Source organism: Falco peregrinus, chromosome 1 (genome assembly GCF_023634155.1).
Source record: "Falco peregrinus isolate bFalPer1 chromosome 1, bFalPer1.pri, whole genome shotgun sequence".
Taxonomy (NCBI): Eukaryota; Metazoa; Chordata; class Aves; order Falconiformes; family Falconidae; genus Falco; species Falco peregrinus.
Window position 1 is genome coordinate 124,994,807 of NC_073721.1, and position 19,980 is coordinate 125,014,786.

General features: G+C 38.0%; 1 protein-coding gene across 3 annotated transcripts in view; it reads right to left on the reverse strand.

Annotated features, from left to right (window-relative positions):
• Positions 1-19,980, reverse strand: part of MEGF11 (multiple EGF like domains 11) — a 288,733-nt gene that overhangs the window by 171,143 nt on the left and 97,610 nt on the right. For all 3 annotated transcript variants that reach the window (XM_055815691.1, XM_055815687.1, XM_055815686.1), the window contains exon 6: positions 18,464-18,556. In XM_055815691.1, coding sequence (XP_055671666.1) covers positions 18,464-18,556 — 93 coding nt within the window. The remainder of the gene's footprint in view (positions 1-18,463; positions 18,557-19,980) is intronic.

Sequence of the window (19,980 nt, forward strand, 5' to 3'; positions counted from 1 at the left end):
TTTTAGGAACTGGTGATGCCAGCCATGACTCAGTATAAACCCCAGTTCCCTTCCCAATGAGGAAAAAACTTAGCCTGCTTTCTGGCCTGTATTTATTTGAGAAACAAAAAAGTTTTAGTAATGTGACATTGTTCACTGTGAGTTAGTTTTTTAATGAGATACAGGACTGCACCCAACTACTAAAAACAACGGAACTGATTCGTGTTTAATGTGTCCAGAGAATCACTGTGTTGAAAGCCTGACATGAAAGGGTGGATGAGTCAGGAGAAACCAGAAAGCCTCATTTAACGCACCATCCTATATTTACCATTAACTGTCAGATGTCCCTTTGTTAACAATGGGGGGGCTGCATGTAAAGTATTCTGGTAAGAGAAGCATTGGACCTTGAAAAGTCTGGCAGTGCCATCATCCAGGTGCTACACAAATTGTCCCTTATGCAGAACATGAAACAATCCCAAATATATAGAAGACAAATTTCTGGGATCATATGAGTGATGTCGGTGGGAACACTACAAGCAGACAAAAGACAGGGAGGAAGAACTTTGCTTCATGGTTTTGAAATACAGTTTCACTAACTATAGGTTAGGTCAAGGCTAGTTATGCATTGATGTTTACATATTCTGGTTAGATGAAACCAGAATAACTAACTCAAATGAACCTGTTTCTTTCTCTTGAAAACAAAAAGTAACCCAAGTGTAACTTTCTCTGTTCTATACATTTTTTTTCTGGAGTTTAAAAGCTTTTACCCATTTACAGAGCTCTAGTAGCCTTGTAACACTGAGCTGCTGTGGAGGTTTTTATTCTTTAAATCTTATCAAAATAGTGAATATCTGCAATTCATTTCAGAACTGTGCTCTGCATTAGGAAGTTAATGTACTGATTAATTTACCTAATTACAGTAAAACAAACATCCTGCAACTGAGACTGGTCTGTTCACTTACTTAAAAGGCAATTACATACAGCCACTGCACAGACAGAATCAGCTGCTAGATATCTGAGGACAATAAAATTTTAAACATTTCTTCTGGTCATGTTTCTGTTTTTCAAGTCTGTCTCTTCTGAAATATCAGAGACTAGTTTGACATTTAATTTCTATTTCTGTATTGAAACCAGGAAAATATGTGGCTCTAGAGGAAGACACTGAGAGAGAAGTAAATATAAGCTCATCAGTCACCGAGTTACTGGATGGTAAATTAACATCTTTCCTATGTACAATGTACGGGGAATGTAAAGTTCAGTTTCTGTGCAGAGAGCTCACACTAGATCCATTAACTACTGAAATCTCATTTAGGATGGATAGGAGCTAGATCTGAGACCCATTTTGAGATGTTCAGTGAAATGTAAATGGTAGAGGAACCTCATAATTCTCCTCACAGAACACTGAGCATAGCTGTAAATGCTCGGTGTAGAGACTTCCATTGACAAAATAACTTTTTCACAAAGGTGCCATATCCCAAATAGAAAATTTCAAAACAGGTGTCCCTCCTGAATCTCATTGTAGTGGAAATATAAGAAGAAATTCTCAGTGATGAGGAAAAATAGGATTTTTAACCTAATTTACTATAATTTTAACTTGCCTTTCTTGAATGTTATGAAACTCTCTGTTCCATATACAAGACGCATGACTCGTGTACCTGAGCTGATCACTGCTTATTTTATGAAAGGAAGTATTTGATTTTGGTACAGAAACGTGGAAATTCTGTGTTGTGCAACAAGCACAGGAGGCATCATGGAAAATGGTACGAACTGAGTCAGAATATCTCTTGATCGAGACAGGACATATCTTGGTCAAGACTGGTACTCTGCTCTGACATAGAATTTTAGAATTTCTATTTACTTCAACATTCTATTCTGCTACTCATATTTTTTAATGTGTGAAAGACTTACAGGAAAGGTAGAATTTGGACTTTTATCTGCAGCAGAGCACTGTGTGGCAGCCTTTAATTGCAAATTAGGAGTGAAGCCATCCTGTATCTTAATTTGAGGAACCGCCTTGTTAAAAGACAACTGGAAGGAGTGTCTTTTCAAAAGGCAGTATTGTTATAGGATTAGAAACAATTCATTTTTATGACTTTTCTAAGAAAAAATAATTAATATTAAAAAATTGGTAATTTTTCTCCTCTAGTCTTCAACTTGACAAAACCATCTTACGTTGAGAAACAGTTTGGTTAGTTCAAAATTCCTGTTTTCACTAAGAGCCCCATTTACTCCTGAATAAGTCTGATAAAAAAATAATCATCCAGTGGAACAAATTTTGCACAGTATTATCTGAATACTAGGCTGGTTTACGTACCAAGAGAGACTCAATGATCTTGGTATCACTGGCAAATGATGTAATAAAACAATAAACGAGTTTTCTTGTGAAAATTTTAAAAGAAAGGAAGAATTGATACCAAGAGAATACAACTGTTTCTTTACTGGCCTTTTTTTTTTTTTTTTAAAGTACTTAAAATAATTTCAGTTTCAGTATTTTAAAGCCTGCAGAACTTGCATAGAGAATCTAGCAGAGCACAGAATAATTTAGAAAAAAATTAATTCCTATTGAAAACACAGAGAGAAATAAAATGTTGTTTAAGAATTAATTAAATGAACAAAATAATTAGAATTGAATTCTAAAAGTTGTCCTAAAATTGCAAAGGCAAAGACAAAAATGATATAATAACAGAATAACAGTTAGAGGTGTAAGGCCATATGGAAAAGTCAGCACATTTAAATGTTCATGAACCAGACATTTATTAAAATTGTCCTAAGTAGCTGCAGAATCAATTCAGAACTAAGCACAGAAGATACTTGGGTCCCTCCATGTTCTCAGAAGTGTCTCCACTGTAAAGGAAACCATGGAAATTTGAAAAGCATAAATCCCTCTAATTTGACCTGATCATTCTCATCTTGACTCTGCTTGTTATGTCTTAACTGAGCAAAAGGGAGGAAAAATTGGCCATTAGAAGACAAAGGATTAAAAGAAACCATATTACTTCAAGAGGAAGTAACTCCCTCATTTGGCAGTGCACTGACCACATAGTCACATGACTGGCATTTCAAAAACATAGATGAAATAGGATTTGCAAAGATCCTGAGAATCAGAATTCAGGTTTAAATTTTAGTTTACATAATGAAGATTGTTCTCCTACAGACAGGTCTGTGATCTGTTTCCCTGCTCTCCCATTATCACGATGCCAGCCCAATCCATAGAATTCCCTGCGATTTCATACACCTTTGCAATATCTGTAGTTCCTCCTCTCCACGTCTCTCCCTTGCCACACCTGCTCAGCATTAACAGACCATTCCTATGCCATCTAACCCCCAAAAGAGCAACCAAAAACCTGTTCCTGTTTCCGAGCACCACGTGCTGCTTGGCTGGCCTGGGTGTGCATAATGAATGGTAATCTGACAAATCAAACTGAATAAATAATTTTGAGGTTGATCTATAAAGCTTCCCTTCACTATGGAACAAATGTGTGTCTCCCTGCTCTATCCAGACAACACTTTTCACAAAACATGCAGGAAGCTGATAACTTTGAACTCTCTCCCAACCCGTCAGATTTGGATGAATTGGTCAGTGCAGGAAACACAAAAGGCCCACATGAAGATTACCTACGTCTTCTCTAATCAGACTAGAAAAAAATTCTGATGAGTAGTTGTACCTACTATAAAGAAACAACCCAGAAATGTTTAATACTGAGTTTAAAAATCTGGCTATGGGTGACTTTCTGCTGCCATTTATATGAATCCAGAACAATTCTACTTGTGTAGTTCTGTATTAATAAAACTGCAATCAAAATATGATCCAATGCTCTCCCAAGATGTGACATGTCCTTTACAACAACAAAGCAAATGAAGCAAAAGAGAATGAAACATGAATTAAAAAAACATTGATCTTGCAGATACAAAACAAAGCTGGGATAAATATTAGCGCTGATGATTTCCTTTCCATTATCCACAATGTGTTTTTCCTCACAAAGAAGTGGTTTAATACCATCTATCACTCATATAATGGATGAAGCGTGAAAGATGCCTTCAAGCAAGTTAGCAGCTTGGCTGTGCCTCAATTTGTCATAGTCATACACAAAGAAAAAATGCACCTCCTAATACATTCAAACACGTTGCATCCTGAAAGAATAACCCAACATCTGGACATCTATAATACAGACTGCAACATCATGACTGCATGTCAAAGTAATTAATTAACATCATTTCTTTCTGCCAGATAGGACACATACATTCACTACAGAACACACATTCACATTTGATCTTACTAAATTAATGAGAACACCTATTTCTTCTGTAGCAGTTCTCACCTAGAAACTCTAGTATCCCACACAAGGAGGTTAGGTTCACCATTTCATAAAATGGTAAAAAAAATAAAAAGAGGGAAGGGGACATGTCCAGAATGACACAGTCCAGAAGCAGAGTTGGGAATAGAGCCTCAATTCTTGAATATGAGTAAGGAATTTGAGTACTGTTGAATTTACTGGTACCCCAAATCCATTCTGTCAAGAGAATTTCCATGGCACTTGAGGATTTCAAAATGAGAATAACCACATAACTCTTTGGATAGGCTCACCATAATAAAGCTCTACTCTCATATGCAGAAGATTCCTATGGGCTTTCAGAATACTCTGACCTGCTGCTTATATATTCTGTCTTCTATTATCTAGCAATTCAGTAAGTCCTTTGCTCTGATTCAAAGAATAGTTACAGGAATAAAATAATTCATAGAATCATAGAATTGTAGAATAGTTGATGTGGAAAGGGCCCCTGGAGATCGTCTAGTTCAACCCCCTTGCTCAAAGCAGGATAAGTTACAACAAGCTGCCAGACTGTGTCCAGTTGCATTTTGAGTATATCCAAGGACAGACTCCACAATCTCTATGAGCAACCTATTCCAGTATTTAATCACCCTTACAGTAAAAGAGAGGGGTTTAATGCTTAAATGGAAATTTTTATACTCAGTGATCTCAGTAAACTGTGAATCTAAGCATTTTGAAGCCTGGAACCCAGCTGCTGAGGATCAAAGATAGTGAGACTGGCTTACTGACCTCACAGAGTGGTGGTCCCTAAGAAACCCAGAACTGGGCTGCTGCCATCAGATTCTATGAACAGGCTAAATAACAAGACTCTTTTCCCAATACACTTCTGAATAAGCTCTAACAAAAGTAATTAATCACCTGATGTTGAAAACAAATTCATCAGGCTCTCCTGAAACTCATATTCCAAAGTGTAGCATAACCCCACCAAATCTGGAAGGAAGAGTTACCACCCTCTATCCCCGGACTGAAAACTGGGGAATTTCAGTGGCTGGAATTTATCCTAGAAGACCGAAATAGTATTTGCAGAAATGCATGTATTTTCCTACTGCTATCCCAATTGAACTAGATACTATGTAACTGGGAAGCACTAACAGACAGGCTAAAGTAAATCATGAAGCAAAGGTTATTCTGGATTCCCAGGAATTCAACAAGCTTACAGTCATGCCTCCCTACCTCCCAGCCCAGCAGCAAATCTTGCAGTCTCTATGGGAAAATGGGCCTTCAATGTGAATTCTCACATCCTTCTGCAAACCTGCCCCCTTCGGCAGTTTGTTTCTAGTCTTTGATACTTATTTAGAAAGCCATCACTACAATCTAAGTGAGATAAGGTATCAGACTTTGGTCCTTGGCTAAAAACTCCTGCAATCAATTTTCATGATTTACTAATACTGCTACATAACTAGAACACTGCAACTCTGTACGTAGGTTTCATAAAGGTGAGATTTAAGCAGACAGTAAGAAGTGTAAGAAACCCTTACCTCTATTACTGCCACAAATGTCCTTTGTTTCATGTTTTAGCTGTTTCTGTTAAAATTTGAATCTTGCAGGCTAATTTCACCCAATCTACCCTGCATTTGATGCACATATTGTTAAGTATTCTGGACAGGGCTTACATAGCCTAGCCGTCTCTGGCCTTTATACGAATAGGCACTGTATGATAGGCAGAAAAGCTATTGAAAATGATGAACTGCAGAGACTTTTTTGTTGAATGACCACCCTCCAAGATCAAAGAACTAGTGTTTTATCTCTCTTCTTTCTGGTTGATGCCCACAAAGATCTTCCTGATATAAAATACTCTCAGTAATAATACACACATCATTTCTACTTGGCATTTACTGTTGTTCTTAATGGGGGCTAAATCCTTCTTGTACAGCACACACCAAAGCCATGAAAGTGGTTAAAACTTACTGTTACAAAGTAGCTGTGGATGAGATTTTTTTCTCACATGCTTTCCCTTTTTTACCTTTCTTCAGTGAAGTCCCTACAGTTCTTTAAGCATGAGTTTATGTGTAGCAGTAGATCTCTCTTTATTTTACTCCACAACCCAGAAACTCAACATGCATTGTTATTATCTGATTCTACCAATTTTTTTAAGTCACTGATCGTATTTCATGGGTTCTTGCCATTACAAAGAGAGTGACACCCATATCTGTAACACTTGGGTCTCTTCCCAGCTTCCCTGATAAATGGCCTTCACCATGCTTTCTTGAACAAGCTTCAGGTCTTTTGAACTCTCATTTACACTCCCAAACTTTCAGATATTCTGCTGGGTTATCACAGGCATGTTCAATAAATAAAATCCTGCAGTTCATCTGCACTGAATCAAGTCTTTTTTAGCTGTAAAGAAATGACTGGAGGGTATGCTTGTTATAGACCACACGTTCAAGACAATCAAATGGCATAAGGAAGGGTTAAGACTGAAAGTGTAAAGTATTTTCATGAGTACAGCAATACAAGTGAACTTTTGGCTGTAGACAATCTCCTTAATATGCAAAATTTCTGGTATTTCCCCTAAAATTTTTGTCAGTTACAAAATAAAAACTGATGATTGAAAATTGTGTTTTCTTTCTTTGCACTACCCTTCAAGGCTAAGAAAGGCAGTTTTGGCAGTTGAACGCGCTATAACTTCCAGCATCCCACTTCAATACATTGTGTTTAAACATTGAACAGTGTTTATTGAAGCTATAGTGCCGATGACTACTACAGAATAGATGTTTACATCCCTCCATAAACACTTAAATGGGTTTCTTTGCCAACACCAAAAAAAGACAAATGCCACTTTAACCAGAGCACTTCATCTCCAAATCCTTCTTATGTCAGGTTATCACCACTGGTTTGGAAGCATTAGATTCTTTCCAACTTTACTAAACTGCTTGCATGATAAAAAGACATTCTTCCAACATCGTGGCTTTTCCTGTTTGAGGCAATTCCTGGCATGTTGAAGTTTTCCTTCCCTTTACCATTGCTGTTCCTTTTGTCGTCTCAAATTCACTGCAGTCTTCACCCTTATTGCCCTGGCTATGGTATTTCCCACCACCAATCTATCCCTTCTCCTTCCATTTCACTTCCTTATTTTGGCAAAATCTGTAATTTCTACTTGGTAGAATCACCCATAATTATCTGCTCACAAGTCTGAAATTCTGGTGCCTCACATGCTGCAGCGTACATTTTGCAAAACATCTGAATTCGGCTATTTATTGCCTCAAGTCCAGTTATCTGCCCACTGGGAACTCCCTTCCTATCCCCAGCTGCTTCTCGTTGCTGTCTCACCCGTCTTATTTTTCTATTTTTCCCCCAAATTCCTTCTCTGTCATGTCTCAATCTCTATTTTGCACTGCTTTTTATTCCATGCTTCCATGCATATCACCTTCCCTCTGCTCTTCTTGGATCTGGCCTCTGTTCATAACTATATGTTTGTAATCAGTGGTTATGCTACAACAATCTCCTCTGGAGTGTCAGGTATGATGCTAGCTCACCATCTGCTCATTTATTTCCTTTGGTCACAACACATTTCCTCATTTTGTATGCTTTTCCTTACAGATAACTATGGGCCCTCTACGTTCCCTGCCAAAGCTAGATTAGCAGTGAGAGCAAAATGCTCACCTGTGAGCAGTGGTGTGAAGACTCTGTTCTGCCAAACCCTGGATTTACAGTCAGATATGCACTTGTTAAGCCCTCTGCTATTTCATTATTTCTCTCCACATCACCGAGGCAGACAAGCTGTCAGCAAACATTCATTTCATTGGGGACACAAGATATCTGCTCCTGTGGTAAACTGTTTTTCAGCGTTTTATACAGACTACAAATACGTATCAGGGTATCATTAGAGGGGTCTAGGAGGGATTTTCATAAGCATAATTTAGGAGAACGGGATTTTGAAGAGAAACTTCTGAAAATATTTCACTTCAAAAGTATGCTGTCACACTTACAATAGCACAAACACTGGGTAAAACGAAGAAGAAAACTTCCTGAAACTTTCCCATCTCACACATAGTGATTTAAGGTCATCATGGCCTACTCTTGGCACTGGGAAGCTACTAGAAATGCAAGTGATTGTAAAGCTACGGTAAAAAGAAACTCCAAAGAAAATTGGTACCTAAGTTTTACCTGTACAGTGGCACATTTAGCTTATGTTCTAAAAGAAGTCTCTTACTCATACACAGATATTTTATTGGCATGGAAATAACTATTAAAACAACAAATAATAGAATGATCCAACATATTGTCATATTCCCATTAGGCAATGAAGTAAATCAGCATTTTCATTCTTTCATTTTAAACTGTCATGTTGCATCACTTCTGCATACTCTTCTGCAGATCTGATCATCACATCTCTAAGGTTAGTAAGGCTGCCTCCAGGCTATATTTTAGATGCAACCCACCTAAGACACCAAGGCCAGCTGCACATTACAGCATCGCTCATCTTTAGCAAGGATATTAATTGATGGCTAAGCTCTTACCAACACCACTGCAGTTTGCCCTCCTTTTTCAGCTCTGATACGGGCCCAGTTAATCCACATGATGAATACACTCAACTCCCACGGAAATCAAAAAGAAATAAGGACTCCCCACCTTGTAAAGGCTTGTCTAAGATCACACAAAAGCAGAGTGAAGTCTGTGGAAAAATTTTAGCATGTAACATTTTCCTTTAGCAAAGGCACTGCCTACGTTAAGCACTGGGCCAGCGAGCAGGCATAGGAAGGGAGGGGACACGACAGATACAGGCTTCATTTTCACAAAGCTCTTCAGTACAGCAGCCAAAGTATAGTTAAATACACCTAAGTGCTATTTTTGGAAACAAAGGATTTTAATTTCTTTGTATATAGATGCTGGAATTTAAAGTTAAACAAAGAATCACTAACAGGGAAAGCTGAGTACATGCTTTCTCCCCGCAGTATTTCCTCCCATGCTTGCGCATACCCACTGGTGCTGTTTGAATGGATTTACTGACTGCCTCATCTCTCAGGTATCAGTACACCAGAAGGCTTGCATCTAATCCTAGGTGATGAAGGACTGCTATTTTCTAGTAAATTTTACTTGCTGGGGACCCAAGGTAAATTTCAAGTCTTCCTTCTGAATGAAACCTTTCATTTCCCTTTTAGACTTCAATGTTTAAAGACTGCCCATAAAATAGTATAAGTAGGAAGAACAGCACTTTTGAAAAATCCTAAGAGCACTGAATGAGGCAGTAGGGCCTTTCCCAGCCGTAGCATGTGTCTTTGGAGACAGTTACAATGTGTATGTTCCTTTCTGTAGAAAAAACACTAAGGCATTACTAAGGACTTGATGAAGCTTGTTATTCATTGATTCGGGGTTCAGTAATAAATCACTGCTTGCAGCACTCTCCCTGCTCACTGCTATTCCATTTTAGTCATAATTGAATTTTTGAAATTTGTTATTGATAATCCAAGAATACCTCTGCTCTGCATCAGTAATGAGATGAGATGCAAAGAGCTGTCTTTAGTTAACAGTTGGACTCGATCTGTTTCCAACCTAAACAATCCTATGATTCTGTGATAACCCAGAAGTCAGCGCAGCCCTGAGGCTTCTCTAGGTTCAGGTGCCTGAAATAGCTCCCAGGGGATTTCCTGATACCTTAGTGTCAGCCAGTGAGCTGAGCTCTGCCCTCCCCAAGCATTCCTTGAAATACCTCACCATACCTAGCACAGAGACAACTGGGTTAGACGCTTTCCAAAGGACCGCTATACCTTTTCTTCTGTTGGTAAGCAAGCAGAACCCCTGGGAATACTTTGGAGTGGGTGTCTGTGTCCGAGATTTTTGCCTACACTTTGGGAGAGGGAATTCTGCTCTTTTCTCCAAGCGACAGCTCTTTAGTGACCAGGCTATAAAATTATACCAATGGTACTTTTAAATTGATCTAAAGTCTATTCATTTGTGTAGTGCACATTTAAAGCCACATTATTGTAAGATGCTCCAGCAATGAAATTTAGCATTAGCAATTCAGTTCATTAAAAAGGATATTTTAGTAGGTTCTTTCTTTTATAGCTATTGCCCTGTCTAAAGTGAGAAAACCCTCAGTCAGATTAATAAAACTAACAACTCGTCACATGTACGCTGCCTTTCGATGAAGTCTCCTCTGCTCTCACCAGTTCAGCAGCCAAGGAAAGCTGTATGTGAGCCAAATCCCCCTTTGCATAACCACACAAAACCTGCACAGGAATGCATTTAGCCCATTCAGTACTAGTAACCATGGTTTCATTTACTGAAAATTATCCTTAAAGTGTGAAGATTTATTCAACCATCAGGCCATTCCCCAGATAAGAGAACAGCTACATTATAAAGTTCATTTCCAGATGTGGCAGTTGTGCTCAAAGTTCAGTGGAGACCTGCTTTGAGGGGGAAAGCTGCTCTGTACGTTCAGTTACAAACACCTCATCAACATGATTGTCTTGCTTTGGTACAGAATTTCCACAGGAGTACGTAAGACCCTGCTTGCTCCCAAAGGTTAACACCCAACTCTCTTTGAAATCTAGATGTCTTTTCACACCCACTTTTGAAGCATCGGTCCCTGACATACTGTCCTAATGACAGGCAATAAGGTTTTATGCAAGGTTTGCCCACAGCTTCCCTTACTAGTTTTCAGCATGAATTCAGTGTTGGATTCAGAGAGCCAGTAGCCTCATTTTCCACATATACCCAGCATATATAATTGCCTAATAATTTGGTTACATGAAACACAGAATTTCTATATTGCTCACCAGGGGCTGGTGAGAGGGTAAATATAAGGTGATACACCCAGATAGCCATTAGGTCTTAAACCTGTCCCCTCACCTCCCATTTGTCAGCTATGTGCCTTAAAGCAATGTATATGTATAAATATTTAAAAATTACAATGATACAATTGTTGGTTATTAATTATATAACACATAAAATTTTCAATGTATCATTTATCTAGATTAGGAAGGACCCTTTTCTATGTATTTTTTATTCCCAGTTAAGCACTCAAGGACCAGATCAATACAGGCATATCTGTTGACCACTGCAGCTGGCCACATAAATTCCAGCAGACTCAGTGTGGATCCACAGAGTCACTTTCTTTACAGTAATATATAGAGAAAGTCTGTGTACAGACAAAGACTACATCAAGAGAAAGACTCTAAAATGATGTTGCTGCCTCATGCCAATTTAGAAGACTAACGCTTCACATGCAGCAGCCTCAGCAGTTACTACTCTGGGTACAAATGGGAAGCATGGTTTTAACAGATCACCTGACTTTTATGAGTATTTACTCCCGTACACAAATCATTATGGGCTTACGTCTTAAACCAAAGCAGCCAAACATGGAAAGAACTGGATGCTTCAACATAGAAGACAATTGAGGTCATATCGTAATAAATACATAGAATTGTGCAGACTTACTCTGATAAAATTTTACTCTTTTTTTTTTTTTACCTTTATTGGACAACTGATGCCCATTACACTGCATACCCAAATTATTTTCTTAGCCCACCTCTATCCTCTGGTCCTCACCTATGTGGTAGGCCAAAACATAATCTCTGTCTAGAACTAAGGAGTATGTTCAGATCACTGACCTGTGTATCATGCTCTGCTCTGAAAGAGAACTGGCTTAGGCTTGAGCCTGTTTTTCTTGATACAGGTTAAACTGACAGTGTTTTTATTTCATTGAAGGAAGTACCTGCCATTGCTCAGCCTAGATGATACTCAATAACTCTTGGTCCCTAAATGAGATCCTCACCAACCTGATTTCCCCTATCATCTCTTAAGTCCCCATTCAGATAACGACTTAAGCATTTATCTAACTTAACATAGGTTGTTCACTATTGACTTTAAAAGGACCATTCATATGCACGAAGAACATTGCTAGATCAAACGTTAAGAGAAATGGCACACACTGGAGGGCAGAACTCCAGGGACTGGAGCAGACAGTCCGGTCAGTCCGATTGACTCTTCAAAATCGTTCAAGAGAGGCAGTCTCAAAGGAGGGCTGGGACTGCTGGGGGGAAATGATCTGTCACTACCTTGGCTTTAGACGGAACCCCTGATTTAAGGAAGGAAGTCCTTTCCCACACTCTGACAGGAAGATGAAAATGAAGGTGAAAAGTAAAAGTACACAGGGTGCTGAATTTTCACTCTCTTTAGTGATAGACTTAGGATAACTGGCAACTGATCTATTCATCATCAATGAATCACACAGAAGTATAGAAAGGAATTTCTTCCCAAAGTAAATCTGGAATCTACTTTTCCTTTTTCAGAATCGACTATTGTCCTTTGCTCAGCCCTGGTTACTCTGGAAAAAGCCAAGGCTAATATTAATATGACTTTCATACGCTTCCATAAGCTTGCAGCACCTCCAAAGCGGTTAAGTCACCAAAGCTTAGAGGATCCGATCTTATCTCTAACAGAGTGAGGAGAAACTGCCACAAACAATTGACTAGATATTAACAGCATCAGCAAGAGACAAAATATTTCCACGGAATGAGAAATGATGGATTAGCCCAGTTTAATGCAACCAAATTATCTGTGTAAAAATACATACAGGACATGCTGCTGTGCTACTAACTGCACTGAACAGCAGCTTGTGTTTACATTTTTATTCCCTGGTTACAGGCTGTCCTGCGTAGGCTGGGCCCATGAAGATATGCTGCTACAGAGACTGCTTAACACATGCAACCTGGGTATGCAAGCCCAAGTGCGTGGGCCCAACATCCAGCAGAGGCAAAAATTAAACACAAGCTGTTTACCTGATTACATCAGTTCAGCAGTGATTGAAGGGCTTGGATATTTTTTAAGTTTAAGGAAGAGAAAACTGTTAGAACTGAAACAGACAGAAACCAATTCCATTCTGTAATTGCTACAGAAAGATCCTTGTACGAGCCTTATTGAGCTTGGTTTTATACATTTGCATCTCTTTACATGATGTAGTTGTCACTGAGTCTGCAAATCACACCAAAATAAAGCTACAATTTGAGCTTGGCTTAAATAAACAGCATATTAAAGCTTTAAAGTCCACATGTTATGGATATGAAATCCTGTTTCAGGTAAAGCAATAATTGAGCCTGGATCCCAACTGGAGTTTAATAACTTTCAACAGATCTTTAGAATCTGCATCTAAACCCAACAAATGGAATGACACATAAAATACATGGGCTTTGGTGGAAACAGAAACGTTGTACCCCGTTCTGTCACCTCATCTGGCACTTAGATACAACAGTCACTGTGATAAAAACCCATGGCATATACAAATTCTCATAAAAGAGACCTGGACTGATGTCCTTCAGGGGCAGGCCTTGAACCTAAATAGCAGCTCACTAACAGTTCAGAACAGCTTGGGGTCTGGCACCTTTGCACCTCTTTGGTGGACCATGGTGGTTTCCCAGTCAATCCTATCTCAAAAACCTGAGAATAAAAAATTAACTAATGATTCCAACAGATCAGTCCCTGACAACAGGTTGAATTTTGTTTGAGCCTGTACTCACAAACCAGGAATCTTTCCTTCGAACTTTATTTCTTTTTTGGAAATAGTTCAAAGCATTTTGAGAACATGGAAGCCAATATCAAACCTGAAAACACCACAGACTCACTTCAGAATACTCTATTTTTCTCCTGAGATTTCTACTGTTCCTTTCCATAGCTTGTCAAACAACCTCCCTTCAGATTTAGCAAAGTATCTGCAGTTCTCATTCATCACAAGTCTCAGAACTGAAGCACTCCAGCTGCTCTAGGGCTATACCCTTAAATGTGATCTTGCTGTGATGTTATACTTGCCTGTTGTTATGACCTTGGCTATTTTTGACACAAAGATAAAGATAAAATAGGTTCTTGCTCTTAATGGCAGTTTGTACAAAACATCCTTTCCAAAGAAAACTGTTATCCATACATGTACATTAATGATCAGCCTATGCCAGACAGCAATATTATAATCTCTCTCCCTGAGGTGACATAGCACTGAAGAAAGATGATTTGGCATTATTACGCCGACATCTCTTTAATTACACTTTGGGCAAATATCATATTTTCTTCTGAAACTAACAGCAAAGCAAACATTTTGAAAACCATTTTATTTTTTCATTATAACCTCTGTGTTTGTTTACTTTGAAATTTCTCAAACTGGCACACACAATTTTGGAAAGTTCTTGCTTTTACTTCAGGGCTCTTGCTTTAAACTTTCTTTTTCCTACCCATTGACTGCTGTTTTGTGAATCCCCTATTAACCAGAAAGATTTCTGTGATCTTCCCCACAATGAAAAATGCTTATGAGAGTCAAAATGATCTTCAATAACATTGCCTGATGAGTTTTAGCATTTTGAAAGAAAAATCACCTTATTCCTTACAGGCCTGGTAAATTCAATGAGAGGCTTGTTTAGATTTCAACGAGGTCTTTTTAGCTGTTTCTTCAAAACTGACTCAGCAACATCCTTAAACACCTGCTTAATTTAAAGCAGATGAAAAGTCCTACTCATGTGTCAAGTTAAGGATATGCTTAAGTGCTTTGCTGGATTGGGGCCTAACAGCTCACAAATACAGATGGCTATTATCAAGACCCACAAGAGGCCAGGTAACCACCAATAGTCAATTATATTCCTACCAGAACTTCAAGCCATATCATACTGTTTGAAGTTAATTGCTTTGAAATAATTGGACAGGTGAGCAGGTGAGTTCACACAGAGCATTTGCAATTTTCCTTTGTATTTAAAAAAACAACAGTGCAGATTGCATGGACAAAATGGGCACGATTTAATAAAACAAGTTAAAAGGAAAGGGAAAAACTATGGGATTTTTTTAAAGACTTCCTTTTAATTTTTAGCGTCATTAAAACCTTGAAAACATTTTATTCAAGAGCTTCTTTAGTTAATACCTCATTACTTCTCTTTTTATTGTTATGGTAATCTAGCCTTAATATATTGCAGCTTTATAGCATGAAATCAAGGCTAGGCCTGTGGGCATTGACAGATGTACAACAGCATGCAGTAAAACACAGGTATAGAGCCACGCAGAGCTGAATATGGCACAGGGTTTTTTTATAATTGTTTAGCAATTCATCTGAAGTTATTTTAACCTTGACATAAGATGAACTCTAACATGTACCATGATCAGTCACTGGAAAACTGCACTGAATAGCAAGTTTTGTGATTGTTGTCTTACAGGCTGAGTTTTAAGAAAGCATGAAGCAAAGTCTGAGAAAGATTATTAAATTGCTTGGATGACTACAGGCTGTAGCTGTAACTATTCAAATCATTTAGCCGAGTATATTCTAGCCAAGGGAAAACAGTAACACTGGGAAACTGCATTTAACACCAAAACCTTGACTCCCCATTGGAAATCCATGCCCAGTGTCAGAGTTCATACCCTCTCCTGGCATAGGCAGTCTTTGCAGTGCACCAAAAAAGAAACACATTTATCTGACTTCTGGTTTTGAAGTGACACTTGGACCTTGTGCTGGAGCTCTGCTTATGGTTGAATTTCACCCATCAAACCAAATGAAAGATATTTGTAACTTTTAGAAAGTTATAATGGTCTTGTCTACAGGGTGTTCAAATACAATCTCAAAGAAAGTGAGTGTCCCTCGATCTTTTCCAAGTAAATGACAACAGACGACTGCCAGTGTCAGGTAGGCTTCACTTCTCAACATTGTTTTTAGGAAACAATTACAGCTCCTGGGAAGTGTTTTGGCTAACAATCCCCTTCCCAGTAAGTTTCACAGCCAACATTAAAAGCAATATGCCTGCAACTTAATGAAATCTCTGATACTGAGTACCATACAGGGAAGTTCTGTGGCACGCACACAGCCAACAGCTTCAGCTTAGTCAGAGCACAGCCGTACAGGGCCAGCCATTCAGAAACATCCAACAAGTGGTATTTGGCATTGCAAACATGAAACTTTCATAGCAGCTACCCAGTATTAACAAATGAATAGGAAGAAGTAGGCACAGGTAATACATTATTCCAACACAAGTGAAAAACGTTTTCCTTGCTATTACTGGGTAACAGCAAGGCACGACTCAATACGTGGATCATCAATGTATCCAAAAAACACAGTTAACTTCAGTTAGGCAAAGGCTCTCAGCTTCTTTCTGCTCTCTTGGAAATGCTCAAGAGTAACAATGTACTGCATTCAGCTGATATCTGTTCTATACCTTTTAATTTAAACAAAGTTTCCCAGCAATAGAGAGGCCAGTCATCCAAATTTCTAGTGCCAGACATAAAGGTGAGCAGCTCTCTCAGCTGTAGTAAAAGCAAACTTCTATAAGGCCATTCACACTTACGGGCATTACATCGGACGGTGCTTGTCAGATCAGGCCTTAGGACAAGAATGCATGTTGCTGAACGTTTAACAGATGGAATGAAAGACAATGGGCAGTATAGTCCAGCGAGCACACTAATTATATTAATAAAATGAAAGCTTAAATTTTGAAGCTAATCCTGGGCTATCATTTATAAAAGTTAACAGGGCATATTTAATTTAGGAATTGGCTAACGCTTCTCTTTCCACTGCTGAAACCTCATAAATGAAATATACTGGATTGCTGCCCGGTGCGGAAATAAAAGTTATGAATAATGTTTCTATCTCAATCATTGTCAGTGCTTTAATATTCCTAATTACTTTAAAAAGCTAAATATTCAATATAGGAAAAACCTTCTTTTTCTTTTTATCTTCACTTGCAAGATTAGTGCAATTTAATAAGAGTCACTGGGTAGTTTTAGTCCATGAGACCATTCTGTACTTTGACATCTTATCCTTTCCTCTTCATTTTTACAAAGAATGGAGTGCTTGTTACTCTATGTATGCATGTGTTTATAAATGTATACATCTATATGTGTATGCACATGTTGTCACAGTATTTTTAACTTCTCTAAGTGCATATGCACTGCATAAATACTCACTGGCCGTTAGGTTAAATATATCTATTGTTAAAAATAACCAAAGGTTAAAATGAGTTTCTGAGATTCTATACAATATTTTACAACTGAAGGCACTACTTCTTGTTTTTAAAATATTGTTATGGATAAGTATTCAGTATGTTACGCTGCACAGTTTTCCTCTTGTCTACATATCAGGTCAGGTAATCCCAAAAGTTTTCTCCAAACCCCAAAGTATGGCCTTTCTTTCTGTCCTTCCTCCCTGCTCTCTCCCTATTGCCTTTTCTTCTGTAACTGAGGAGACATCAGCAAAGCCGCAGACTAAACACCGGTACCTTGACTGGAGAAGGGTCTGTCATTTAACCGCTATTCTCTTCTCTCTTTATAGATTGCTTTTCTGTTATCTTTTTGCCTGGTAATGATGCCTCTTTTTTAAGATCCCAATCAGTTTGGGAGAAAGGGAGGAAGTAAAAGCAAAATGAAACATTCATTCAGTAAATGACTCACAGCATCTTTCTTGATGCAGCTTTATTTACTTGCCTGATGCACAAATAGACTTCATTTAACAAGCTTATTTCTGTTATGTCAATAACGTATTCGGCCTGTGTTACATAACATCTCTGATGTTTGCACTGGAAAGAATGCTAGCTGTTTCATTCCAGCATGAACTAATCACATAGACTTAAACTTAACATTACCAATTAAGAGAGTTAAACATACACAGCTTTGCCAGCTGAGAGAATTGAAAGCCTCAAGTGTGAATTAATTTCTTAGCAAAAGGTGCAGAACTCCCACCTCTACCATTTCCCTAACTTCTGCAGTATGGATAATTTAAGGTGTCGATTTCAAGTCAGAAGGTAGAATTTGGGCTGCATGAAAAGTCAATGGCAAAACTCCCACTGGTTTCAACAGGACAAGGATTCTGTCTAAAGAGAGTGCTTTCCAAAAGACTGCAAGTATTCCACAAAGTATTTAATGAAGACTGTTGTATTAATGATTTAAGAGGAAAAGAATTCATAATAGAGGCATGTTATCCATACCGGTATCCTAATAGCAGGACCGAAAGCATTAAGGGCATCCTCTACTGCATTTAACATTTAACATTGTGAAAACAAGCAAAAAAGGTGAAAGTCATTGTCATAGGAAAGGGTATCATCACACATTAATTGTTGCAAAATAACCAATGGACAACATTCATTTTTGCACTTAAGGCATTCAAATTCTAAGGCCACTGCTTTATTTAAGGCCTTTTTTTTTTTTTTTAAATAGTAGCGCACATATTTTTTTATCATATTTTTGTAATCTTTACTCACCACTAGAGCAATCAGTACCTCCCCATCCTGGTTCACAATGACAAGTGTCAGGAGAGACACATCTTCCATGCACACACTCCTCTGTGCAGAGTGCTGTTAAGAAGAAACAATACACAGCATTGTAAACACGTTAAGTGGTTGGTAAACACACTAAACTATGCCTTAGAGAGCAATATTTTGTTTAAAAATATTAAACAAAGCAAACACACAAAAATATAATTACTTGCAAGATTTAATTAATACTAAGTGACCAAAAAAAGAAATATAGGTCTCGTGACAGCGATAAACTAATTTGTCACTTCAGCTCTTTGTAATGAAAAACTCTTAACACCAGAAATCACTTTGGTTAGCAGTTTTGCTTCATAATAAAATTTTTACCAAATTAACATTATTATTGTATTACAAAATATCAGCTTCTTATATTGCACTCAAGTTGCTACTGTTCATAAGATAAAACGGATCTCAGTTTTGAAAGTATATTAAGATCCAAAGTAGATTTGTAAAAAATAGCTCAAGGAAAAGAAATAATTCTACCACATGATGCAGTAGCTCTAAGTGCAGCCTTGTCTTTTCAAGGTCATCAAGTTCCCCTTAACTACAGTGTTCTATATCTTACTTGTCCACTTGGATTACTGAAAATTCAATATCCTCAAGGTTCAAACTATGAAAAACTGGTTGGTTTTACTGTCTCACTTGCCAGTTGTCTAGAGATACACATGGGAGAACCTCCTTTTCTTCTCCCTGAGTAGGAACAGCTCATGGTTTTAAGACTTTTCTTCTGTGCTGTTTCAGTGTCTGATTTAGTTTCCAATGTATGCCAGTATGCCCAACACATACAAAAAACCCCAACTTGAACAATACTGAATAACTACTTCAAAGGCTGAACTTTCCTGCTTACTACCTTATTTCCATTTTACCACTTAGGATATTGCCAAAACCTCAGCGTGCCAGTGATTCAAATTGGGTGGGTAAGTTGCAACATATAATTTCCATCTAGACTAACATGTATGAGTTACTAATGAATATGATGCAGTGGCAATGAGATCACTATTAATATATATAAAATATGGATATAATATATATGATTTATATAATACATAACTTATGTTAGTATATTAGTATATCCTGTGGGTTTAGATCAGATGGGAAATGTGGCTATTGGGCTTACTTAACCAAGAACTGGCTGAAGCCGGACTACAAAAGACTTATTCCAAGACAAAGATTAATTCATTCCTGTCTAAAACAAGGCCAGCAAAGCTGATTTGGGAAGTAGTTTTCTGTTGCTGAAAACCAGGCTGAACTACCCAATTCATTTTAAATCAGCCAGGAAGCCTTCTTCAAAGTTGCACTGGACCTGCATATGAAACATCCTTTCAGTTCTCTGGTCCCTCATGGGCCAAAAATTTTCCACCAATGTCTTGCGCATTTGAAGGACTCCTGCTATATTTGACATTCTGTTTGGACTATCACATCTTGAATCTTTACTCGGGCTGGCATAAAAGTTCATGGAAACATTT